The following is a 12,281-nucleotide window of genomic DNA, read 5'->3' on the forward strand; positions in this document are numbered from 1 at the left end:
TATTTTTTTTTTCTGTTGTTGCGCAAGACAGATAGCTGTTATTTGAGTATCTTTATAGCTTTTGTTATCTCCTATGTTCAAATAAAGGTTTTTGTTACTGCTTGTAAACCAAACACCGAGAAATATTATGATGAGGTGAAAAGACAGACAGTGAACTTTGAGACTGTTGAGAAAGCATGTTTATTGAACACTCTAACTGGTCTGCTGGTAAATGGATCAACGATAAAGTGACATTTGCTTGAGTTACCTAAGACCCATGAGGTAACTCAGGCCCAATAGCTAGTGTCCCAGCTCTTGGGTCACTCGCTGGACCCACTACCTGTGAGAAGTAAGAAGTGACTCACTTCTGTTATCCAGAAGTGAGTGACACAAGTTTACTCACATCTGTCACGACATGGTTAATGAAAGCAGAACTCTCACATAATTAAGATTTGTTTACGGGAAGAAAAAGGTTGCATGGCTGCATCCAGTGCCTTTTTATAGTCTTGCATGCGCACTTCTGTGCAGGCAGGAGCTGTTAGCTTCCCCTGCTGGATGAGAGAGCACAGCTCATCCAGCATGGCTCTGAATGCCTTCCCATCTAGGGAAAAAAATGATAACAGCAAATCTATTTTAAAAGTCCTTTGTGATACTCTCACTCTCATTTCACACAGCAGGTAATATGCTTGCTTACCGTGAGAGTGATCTTTCTTCCACTGTGTCACCCAAAAACCCAGAACTTTTACATCCTTGAAAATGAGAGCACTCTAGAGACACCACATTGAATTAATGTACAATAGGAAAACATTTCAGCAACAGCTAATCTAATTTTTAGTGACTTGCAAAAGTATTCATATCCCTAAACTTTTCTCACATTTATGATTTTATCTAAATGTTTGAAAAGGATAGTCATCTTTTTTTTATTGATTTTTTTGAAAGGTTGACTTACATTCACATCGAAGCTCTTTAACTTTGATACTCCAAAATAAAACCCAATACAACAACTTTATTAATTTTCTTAATCCATCTGTGTGTAGATTACTCTGTTACTCAAGACCAAAGAACACAGGAGACCTATCAGCGACTTGTGGATAAGTTAAAGGCAGGATTAGGCTTTAAAACAATACGCCAAGCTGTTAACATCTCAAATAGGTTTATTCAAATTGCAGGCGGATGGTTTATAACCATCCGCCTATAAACTGACACCATATCAATGGCGAGCCTTTCTAATCAGACATGTAGCCAAGAGTCCTGTGGTAACTCTGGAGGAGCTGCAGAGATTTACTTTACACAGATCTGTAGAGGAATGTTTTAGATTGAAGCTTGATTATGTTTTAGAGTTGCCCAGTCAATGTCCAGAGCTACTTCAGACCGAGAATCTATGGCTAAAAGTTAAAAAAAAGGAGTCCCTTTCAATTTCAGATAAATTTTTTTCAATGGGGAACTTGGTAGTCATTTTAGTTTCAAAATAAAAAAAAAAGTGAGTAGAGACAAATGCCAAAATACTTTCTGCCAAAACTACAACAAAATGTCGTTCTGAAACTAGTGGGTAGAAATTCATGTCATACATTTAAGGTTTTTATTTTCCTTCACTTCATTATTATGCCAGTAAACTACATGATAATAATGTGACAAAATGTGAAAATGTTCAAGGTGTATCAATAATTTTGTAAGCCACTGTATCTATCTTTTCTGTGGTTATTGTTTAAAGTGATGCCTTACCACAGGAACAATCACCGGCTGCTTAGACATCCCTCCGTATGTCACCATAGACCCTCCAACTCTAGAAACAGAACCAAATTAATGGAAAAGAAGTATATCTAGCCATTTCTTAAGACCAAAAAAAAAAAAAAGACAGATCAAAGACGCTCACTGTAGATGACGAAGCAGTTCTGTTGCACTCTTTCCTCCGACTCCATTTAAAGCCAGTTTAGGCTTTGAACATGTCTGTGGAAAAAACGTGACATACATTGAACAACAGGCCAAAACCACATCACATTTCTGTTTTTATCAGTGAGCTTATCTTCAAAGCAACAGACCTTGAACAGTTCCTTCATCTCGGGTCGCCTCAAGCTCTCTTCTTTGATTACATGACTGGCACCTATAACCTTTAGCCTGTCACTGAGTTGTGTGAAATCGGGCCTTTGGAGAGTATGGAACAAACAAGACCCTCAGCATGGTTTAAAACAAGAAAAAAATATTTAAAAGGTTAATAAAAATGTTGGTAAATTTGGGTATTTAAATGGCACTTTACCTGTCTCGAATAACATTTATGGTGTTTATTCCTCTTGCAGCAGCAATCTGTATGACAGCCTGCCCTACTCCACTATTGGCTGCATTCTGGATCACAGAGTCTCCTATTAGGGCAGAAAATTTTGGAAAATTATATTGTCAAGACACCTCCAAAACAAAATGTTATTTATCATCAGAAAATTTATAATGAATGTAATGAAAAATGTATTCACTCAGAATGATTACTGATGTGTTTTTATAAAACTAGAAACCCCAATGATTTAGTTTGGTGAAATAAGAACATATGGATTACATGTTGGAAAACTTACCTGGCTTCAAATCTTCAAAGTCAGAGAGCATCCTGATGGCGGTGCAGGGACTGACTCCCAGTGTGGCGGCGGAGAGCAGAGGAATGTCGTTTGGCACTGAGATAACGTCATCTTCCGCTAACACTGCCTCTTCCCTCCATGTTCCTGATCACACAAATCAAAACAAAACCAGATAAAAAAAATAGCAGAAAATGTTACTTTCTAAAACAAAGAAATCTTAAGTTTTAATTTACCAAGACCCGCATCTCTGGGGATTACCCAGTCTCCTTCTTTAAGAGATTTCACCTGACTCCCCACTTCTATGACCTGAGCCACTCCCTCATTGCCACCAACGGCAGGAAGGTTTGGCAGGATAGAATAGGTACCTAAACACAAAAAACTGTTAGAATTACAATAGTATTTTCATAATAATGTAGCTTTTTGTTGTTGCACAATGTGAAATGAAACCACCAATACCTTGAATCATGTTTATGTCAGATGGATTTATTGGTGATGCAAGCAGTTTAACCAGGACTTCCTTTGCACCTGTTTGATGCACTGGTACATCTTCCAACCTGGAATGGTAAAAAAATAAAATACACATTTAGTTAAAAGACACAAACCATGATATTTGTAGTCTTTTTATGTTTCTTTAGAGTCAAAATAACATGAATATCGGGAAAAAAGTGAAGAAAAAAAACTGTGCCACATGTACTTTGTACTTTTATGTAAAAAAAAACAAAAGCAGAGTTCATAGCTCAATCAACCCTTCCATTTAGGTTTGCTACACAAAAAAACCATTGTACCCAAGAGTACCTTCAATGGAATTTAAAACAAAAAAGCACAGTAACACATGAGCTTAAATGCAATGACAGCTTTGTGAAAGGTTTCACTACAAAAAAAAGACACAAATAAACACAAAACCACTGAGCCAGGGGTACTTTCTATGGGAAATATTAAGGAACAGATACATTAAGTTCCAATAATCCAGGTCACAAAACATCTCATAGATCAGCCATATTGATTTAGTGGAATCTATGGGAAAGAAAAATTAAAGAGGTAACAAACTTAAGAATGTCATCAGGAAATATACAGAACTACACACATAAGTAGTCAGAACTACAGTACTTTCTCTCAAAGAGCAAAACAGATTAGAGAAAGTTAGTGAGTGAGAAAACACTAAAAATGGAACTGAATACTTCCTTTGGTGAATAAAACCCAAATGCACATCAGTAAAACTGCCAATAGCTCTGTCAATGACTACATCCAAAATTAAAATGGATTAAAAAAATATACACAAAACTGTCAACAGGCAAGTCTGTAGTCATTCATAATTTGACTAATTTGCTGTATTACCTCCATATTAAGTTGCTGAAAGTAAAGTTTCAGTGGAAGGCCTGAACTGTAAGAAAGTATTTGGTACTGGTTTCTGTTGTTTGGTTTTGTGCTAACATTGCTTTTTTTTCTGCTCTCATTGTCCTAAAATGAGTAAAAAAAACAAAAAAAAAAACAAAACAAAAAAAAAACAGTTTTTATCTTAGACAATTACCAAGGTTTAGTTTTTCTTAATGATCAAAACCAATGTCAGTAAAGTGGGATTGGGATTATGGCAAATCCAGCCCTATGATATTGTGAGACAGGAGTTTATTATCTCAAGAAATAAAGGTGAAAGATATCAAACAAATAGTGAACAAAATAAACTCAAGGCATCTCTTTATGGGTTATTAAATAACTTCAAAACATTTCTATTAATATAAGTGTATTAATTTATGTTGAGGTGTATAAACATCTGCGTTTTCATATGGTAGGCGTATCATATGACCATACAATGTTGTTTTATTTTTTAGTCATAAACAACATTATTTTATGATTGAAACAATGTTTTCAATCATGAAAACAAGCTGTTATAGCTGGTGTGTGGGCTGCAATGTGCCCATCAGTCCCCTCAAGGCGTGATTGTGATCGAGGGGAAAAACATTCACCACAACCAAGGTGCTACTCAGGGATTCCCCGTACAAGAACCTCGGTGGACAATTACGAGCACAAAGCAAGAAAGACAACAACCACAGAGAGGTGAGATTTTTCTGGTTTGCAACAGACGTGGTATTAAATTTGATTGGAGGAGACATACGAGGTCAGCTAAATGGATCCCAAGGAGGTCTTCTTTGCAACACAAAGAAAAACTTTAATGCTTTTTCCCCCCCAGACGCATATTCTTACTCAACCACTCGAGAAGGGTCTCCGTGTTTTCTGTAGATCAGAGCTTGACAGGTGTGTGCACAGCGTCCAGATGAATGGCTGAAGAGAGAAACGCCAGCTTTCATCTGCTTCGGACAACTTAAAAGAGCCTCAAAACCTCTTTGACAAACTACCCGGCTTCTGAAAATAGCCGAGAGAACCGAAAGCCCCATTTTAACCGAGAACACAACTTCACAGGTAGTAGTCGTAAATAACAGCTCTAATTCAAGGCAGCAATAGACTGCGAAGCTAGTGTTGCGGCGGCAGCCATGTTTGTTTTGCACGAGGTTGTCATTGAAAATATAAACAGAGATTAGCGCCCCTGGTGGATTTACGCGGTACTACATGACTCTGTGTCAAAGTCGAGAGGAATTAATTTCTTGTTTTTTCTCTTCATGAAACGTGGATCTATGAGAGTGACCGAACAACTAACCTTCATTACTCACGTTGTTAGTCACACTAAAAATGCTGAGATTTTGTTCATGTTTACTTTATGTTTGCATTTATAAGACAAATAAATCCTAATTCATAGGTCATGTGCTTACCAATAAATCAAATAATCATCTAAAAATGTAATTACTAAGGTATTTCAATTCAGAAAAGAAACACATTGATTCTGTAACAAACAGCGATTTCTTTATCAATTAATTTTGATTGTTTAAATCCAGCAAAACATCAATGGACAGTTCTCTGTTTGGAGAAGTAAGATTTCTGATGTTTGATGGAGCTTGGTTATTGTACAAGAATCTTACATTATATTTGGGATTTAACGGGGAACTGGTGAAGCTACAATATTATCTCTTTTTTTCATCAGAAATGATGAAAAAAAGTCCCGATCCAAATTGCTGTAGCATTTTGGATTAGCTGAAGACTTTTAACTGCATTTTGTTGGGTTCCTGATAGTAAAGAATTACAGTAGTCCAGTCTTGCACTTACAAATACATGGAATATTTTTTTTCCTGGATAAGATATGTTTGATTCTGGTAACATTCCAGAGATGAAATAAGAAAATCCTAAAAAACTTGTTTAGAATGGGATTTAAGTGACATTTCCTTGTCAAAAATAGTAGAGATTCTTCTCTTTATTATTGGTGGCTGATTTAATGGCATCCTGATCAAGTGATTGTCTAAGCAGTGTCCTTATCAGAGGTTCTGATCCAAAAACGACAGCTCTTTTATTGGTAAAAGGAACAAAATTTAGTATCATCAAAATTTGAATGCATTTGCTTAAGAAATGGATGTGATCTACCAAATGGATCGGATTCATCAGGATTTATTGATAGGTATAGCCAAGGTAGCTAATAGATATATCATAAATATATAAAATAAATGTATTTGTTTGTAATCAATAGGGGCATTAGCAGCACCTGCTTGTTGCTGAGAAGGGGGAATATTTTATGTGCTTTGTGGTTTTCTTCATTTTGATTATGTGGAGGGCAACAGAAGGAAGGACTCACTCAACACCAATTATGAAAGAACTGCCAAAGTTTGTGATTGTATTTACTAAACATGACTTATTCATTTTCTTCGAATTCTTGAGAGTCACGCCCCTTTGCTTTTCCCCTACAGCAGATGAAGAATTGAATCTTCCCACCCATAAATGTAACCTGAAGAGCCACAAATTAGGGCCAATGAGTCTTTTTACATGGGAATATTGAGTATTTGTTGGAGATTTTTGTTAAGTCTATTTATTTATTGTTTTTGTATTTCAGGGCTATTGAATAAAACATTTCTTGTTATATTATTATTTTTAAATGTAGTAAAGGAATGTGTAATACATGGGCAAATTCCCCAAAACGGCAATGACGAGTCAATTCACTCCCGCAAGTTTTCCTAAGGACATTACAAAAAAAGTCATTGCAATAAATACATGAAAGGAGTCATTTTACTAAAGAATTTCAGAAGTGAAAGGTCAGATTAGTTGGCCCTGTGGGGTGTGCAACATCAGCAACAGGAAACATGTCAAAGAGAAACAAACTGCATGTCTAACTTTGTTCAGGCACCATTTTTAGCATGTTTCATATCCCAAAATAGTTGTGTTGAAAGAGCATCAGAAACAAAGAATATACATTATAGGAGACTTACATTTGTTTTAATTTACTTTAAAAAATATATATATTTTTTTGTATATCTAGTGAAACAAATAAAAAACTGTTTGGTTTTAGAAAAGGGAACGCAACAGCTCGAGGAGGTGAAAGGTAACTTTTGTCATTGACCTCTTTTAATCTTTTGGCATATATCTCACTAGTGGTACCTATTTAACTTAACCAAAAACACAAACTAACGATATATGTTGTAGCTCCCTATTGCTAAAAGTATACTGCAGAGACACGTTTTCTAATAAATGTTATATCCTATCACGTTTTAAAAATATGTTCATGCTGACAATACTGCAAATTTACTGAGTTTAATGTTGTTTTGTTTTGAGGACAGAGCCAGCATCTGAAAAAAGTTTAAGAATACTGACTGTTGATTTTCATACATCAAGCGGTTGGTCAAAACGCAATCAAGATAAAACTGCTGTAGAATCATATTTTCATTATGACAAAGAGCTGGTGAACGATTTGTATATATGCTACATTTATGTATCAGGTGTCCTGTATGTCCATAGTGCCAAAATACACTTGGTACAATCAACCAATTTGTTGTATTCTTATGTTGAATGTTTATGTTTTTCTTCCTTCATACTAAAAATCCTACTTCCTCAAAAGTGCATTAGTTTCAGGTTATTCCTATTACATGCACCAAGAAGCTTGTGCTTAAGCCTTCAGATATTACACTTTATAGAATACGCTGCAGAATGAGTTGAAGTCATACCACAAACTTTCAACATTGTAAAACATTTGTATATAAATTGATAAGTTTGCAAATGAAAAACCTTTATATGTTCTTTACTGTGTCAACTCTGAGTGTTATATTTCAGCTGCATTGTGAGCTGCTTTTATATTGTCAGCACTATTGTGAAAATTTAAATCTCTGATTCTTTCCTGGTCAAAAATAAATAAGTATACAAGAGGTAGACAGAATATGTAATAGCATAATAAATACATTGCTTTTGATTGTAGTGACTGAGTTGACTTCAGAAGTAACAAAACAGCACTCTTGACAAAATATATTTTTAAAATAAAAAGCTGGAAAAAAACAATATTGACAAGTTTATTATGAAATGAAGCAACATTTTACATATAGAAACTACTTTGAAAATCTCACATGCTGCTCATCACTGACAGACTATAATCATTAAATTTCCTGAGTTAAAGATTATTGTAAGTTTTATGACAGTAAATACTAATACATTCATTAATAGTAAATGCACATTTTTCTGACATAGCCCTGTAGAAATATGTCTTATAAAATACAATAACACCACAAATGAACTGACTGATGGTCAAAAACAACATGAGTACAAAAAGAAAAACTATTAAAACGCCTTGATCTGCTTCAAATGTTACCCTGGGCTAGTCATACAAGCTGTTGCACTTTAAAGGAACCAAGTTCTTGACAATAAATTTGTAGGTTTTTATACATTCTGAGTTCCAATGTTATAATTAGAGATAGCACAGTACAACTAATTAATCCCTAACCCATCATAGCAGTTTAACTTACTCCAAATTTGAGAATTACATGTAAACATTGCCTAAGTCAGTTTAACAAATGAAGTTGTCAGTGCTCAGATAGGTGACAAATAAGGAAAAGAGTAAATTCTTAAAACTGACGTATATACTGACACTATAAATGAACAATATTCACTTAATATAAGGTTTTGCATTCCAATAATTCTTGAGTGAAATAATTCAACAACTAAATCAAACTTTTGAATGATTTAACGTCACACATTCTGAACTTGTGGAAAATCCACTTGGAATAAAAGAAGTCATTTGTGTGTTAAGTCATTTGTGGCACATTCTTTTTGTCATAAGCATTGATAGTCTGAAACACCAATTATCAACACGTTGAGATGAGACAACGATTATATACTACTAGCCCCAGTCCCTTAAAAATATCCTACTTTTATCCCAATCTACAACCATTACAGAGAAAAGAATACAATAATAGTGGAACACTTTCTTCATATTAGGCAAAGGAGATGTAAAAAACACCATTAATCTGTGTTGATATACAATGTTAGGGCAAGATTGCTTTCCTGACCAAAAGTTAAAAAAGAAATTGCCAATAAATTTTCACCATGTTTAAAAAGACAAAATAAGCATCAAGACTCTCACAAAGCCATTTTCAGTAGTTTGGCTTCTTTGTTACATTTTTCACATTTTGTTAATTGAGCATTTAATCCATGCTTGTTCTGGAATGAACACTGACTCCTCAAATTTAATCTAAAACCATCCCTGAGTTTTCAGATTAGCAATTCCTGAGGTGAGCTTAAGAGGAGGTATTTTCTATAGCATGTAAAAACATTAAAATCTTATATAAAAACATTAAACATATCCAGGCGCAACAAAAATGAAATATAGAAAACATATTAATGCATCTTACACATGATTAGAGCAGAGTGGCATTGCATTGGGTTTGGCATAGATAGGAATATCAATGAGCTTTTCTCCTAAAAGGCTCATTGCGCATAAAAAATAATATACTAAAAAAAAAAAAAAAAAAAAGAAGAAGGATAAACAAGGAAAAGAAAATCCTCACAGTTTAGATCAGTCTTCATTCTATGTACCTGCACAGTACGTTTTGCATATTCATATTCTTATGTTGCAATATAGTACTGTTACCTTGCATTCAGGCCAAATTAAATTAACGGAATGATCTTTCAAGCAGATATGTACACAGCAGCAAGAATACCATGATGTTAAGATTGTAAACCAGATCTTCTTCAAGCTTTCACCGACCCATTTGTGTTTTATATGATGATCTCTACTGAAACATTCATTGCTGACAGGCTTCAAAAGGAGCACAGGGAGAAGATGCGCTGCTTTCGGATGAAAATAAATAAGTAGAATGCATTTCTTAAAAATAATTTTACATATATATTAATTGGGTGTTAAAGTATCAGTCAGCATCTCCTGTAAAATGGGAGTAATATGCTGTTTGACTAGCTAGGTCTACATGCTTCTCCTTGCAGACTGGGTGCTCCTAAGTCAAAAGCCTACACAGTGCCTTAAATATCTTCCTAGAAATAGATCAAACTGGACATAAAAAATAACAGCAGCAGCTAGCTCACAAGAAACATCATGTCAGATTTTTGCCTCGTTTCTGTTCTTAAATTTAAGCATCCAGAGTAAAGCTGGACCCCTCAGTAACTCAGTAGAAGCTCAAATATTTATGCTATGTACGTATATTTCAACCCTGAGAAAATTCAGTCAAATCCAACTTAAAATTTTCATAAAGCAACAGACTTTTACAGATCAGCCAGTAAAGACAGAATAATGTTCAAAGAGAGATGAAAGTGTCTAAGAAAACCCAGAAATGAAGACCAACTGAATTCAAGCCAAACAGCGTCATTGTGCTGCCCCCTGTAGGCCAGGCATTAGCCTATTATTGATTGATTTGCAAGAATGTACAGGTGCATCTCAAATGCGAAAACAACCGAAAAATTACATCAATAATTTAAAAAGTGAAAATTATTTAGCTTCATTACGCACAGAGGTATTAAACACATATTTTTCTGTTCAATTTGATGATACTGAATCAATAAATGCCCAAAACTTATCACCTTGAGGAAAATTACTATATTACATAATACTAGTTAAGTATAGAAATGTTATGGCTTAAACAACAATGGAAAAGACAGCTGACTTGCCAGGTCTCTAGAAGACAATCACTGGTGTCCTCAACAAAGTCAGTGTGCTACTCTGCTCAATATGCTTGTCTGATCTAAACCTGGTCAAAACGTTAATGGGAGCTGCCGAGGGGAAGATGAGACTCCAGACCCACCATTGCAAATGAGTTGAAAGTTGCTTCTAAACCAAGCTAGACATCCTGAACCTTTCTGTAGCACCAATCACCTCCATGCCACGCTGCATTTATACAGTAATTTAAAAGGAGCCCAGAACCGATAAAAATATGCCTGTGGTGCGTAGTTTAGCAGGTGTTTCTCTACTTTATATTGTTTTTGAATAATTATCTTGTAATATTCTAAGTTTGTCAAAAACTTAATTGTTTTCAATATTAAAAGAAATAGAACACTTGAAATTATTGAAACTCTGTGTATAATGAATATTTAACGAGTTTCAAATTCTGAATTAAATAATTGACATTAAGACCTTTCGGGGATATTTGTGGTTCATTCATAAGAGATGATGGTGTTTGCATAACTAAAAGTGAAAAATGATTCATCACAGAACCAAATTGCGTGTCCTTAACTTTACCCTGGAGCTTTAAACTCAGAATACTCACATAATTTTAAACATTGTCAGGACACCGGGGACTTTTCTGCGAGCTTCTGATATTTGGACATTGTGACAGGAAACAAAGCAACAGATTGAGTCTCTGATGAGGTGAAAGTATTGGTTTTGTGCTGTCAAGATTTGGCTGAAATGAAAAGAGTGCTTCAGAAGTCTGTTGACCACATGGTTTTACCCAACAACCACAAGACGGTTTTAATTTCTCAGGTCTTAAAGTACACGCGTACAGTGCAGCAGAGTGTGAAACTGAATCGCTGCAGGTCAGGTTGATGAGTTACTCTTTAAGGTGGTATGTGATGGATGGTTTTCATCTTGTATACATTCTGTAGTGCAAAAATGATTTGATTTAATCCCACCTAAAATCAGATATCTATAAACATCAGACCTAACATGCACTAGTGAGGTAGACCAGAACAGCCAGCAAAATGCTGAGTACAAAAAGGTAAAAAAAAAAAAAAAAAAAAAAAAAAAAAAAAGCTAATTATAAAATAAAATAATTGACCAAAACCCAGAAAACACTTTTTGGTCTGACATTCATTTGGCCCCAGAAATCTGGATGGTCAACAGCAATATTGGCAAATCTTACAACAGTGCATTGCCTATACCTATACCCTTAAACCCGTTTTGTGTGTTTTTTTTTTCTTTCCAGATCGCCACCCCATTCCTCCCTCCCCACACAACCCATTAGCTAACATTCATCACAGAGACACTGTCCGGTACATCTGTGCTTTGTCGACAGAAAGGTGTAACAATCAGGAAGGATACTGAATAGTAAGGCAGCAATAGTTAAGGTCTATTCTCAACACACTGAGTACGATGCAAATGAAATTGATTAATGAAGCTCACAAGGAAAGTGCAGTCACACAAAAGAAGTCTGCAAATGCCTGTGAACACCATTCAGTATTATCTCTATGTATTCCAATGTTTTTGGATTACTTTTTCTGGTAGCAAGGATTCATACATTTAAACTTCCTGAGTGCAACAGTGAAGCATTATTCCTGAGTGTTACACCAAATAAAAAATAATAAAGAAAATATTCTTCATGAGTGTTTTTAACCTGAGGTAATTCCAAAAGCAGCTTCAACAGCTAGGGAGGAGAATTGTGTCTCCTCTCTCAACCATCGGAGCAATTTGATTGGCTTCTGTGCTTCGGCGGGGCTCAA

The 12,281-nt window shown here is 35.1% G+C and overlaps 1 protein-coding gene across 2 annotated transcripts; it reads right to left on the reverse strand.

Moving 5' to 3' along the window:
- Positions 1-138: 138 nt before the first annotated feature.
- mecr (mitochondrial trans-2-enoyl-CoA reductase) lies at positions 139-5,027 on the reverse strand. Of its 2 annotated transcripts, none has more exons than XM_055047161.1 (10): positions 4,740-5,027; positions 2,997-3,094; positions 2,780-2,905; positions 2,541-2,684; positions 2,234-2,336; positions 2,019-2,121; positions 1,853-1,926; positions 1,702-1,762; positions 674-746; positions 139-580 (listed from the first exon to the last, which is right to left on the reverse strand). In XM_055047161.1, the coding sequence occupies exons 1-10, from the start codon at positions 4,928-4,930 to the stop codon at positions 417-419; spliced, it is 1,137 nt and encodes a 378-aa protein (XP_054903136.1). In that variant the 5' UTR covers positions 4,931-5,027; the 3' UTR covers positions 139-416. The 2 variants fall into 2 exon arrangements, with proteins under 2 accessions (XP_054903136.1, XP_054903135.1); XM_055047160.1 differs by having other exon boundaries at positions 2,774-2,905.
- Positions 5,028-12,281: the final 7,254 nt, after the last annotated feature.

Source organism: Poeciliopsis prolifica, unplaced genomic scaffold, assembly GCF_027474105.1.
Source record: "Poeciliopsis prolifica strain line A6 unplaced genomic scaffold, Auburn_PproV2 SCAFFOLD025, whole genome shotgun sequence".
NCBI classification, from domain to species: Eukaryota; Metazoa; Chordata; class Actinopteri; order Cyprinodontiformes; family Poeciliidae; genus Poeciliopsis; species Poeciliopsis prolifica.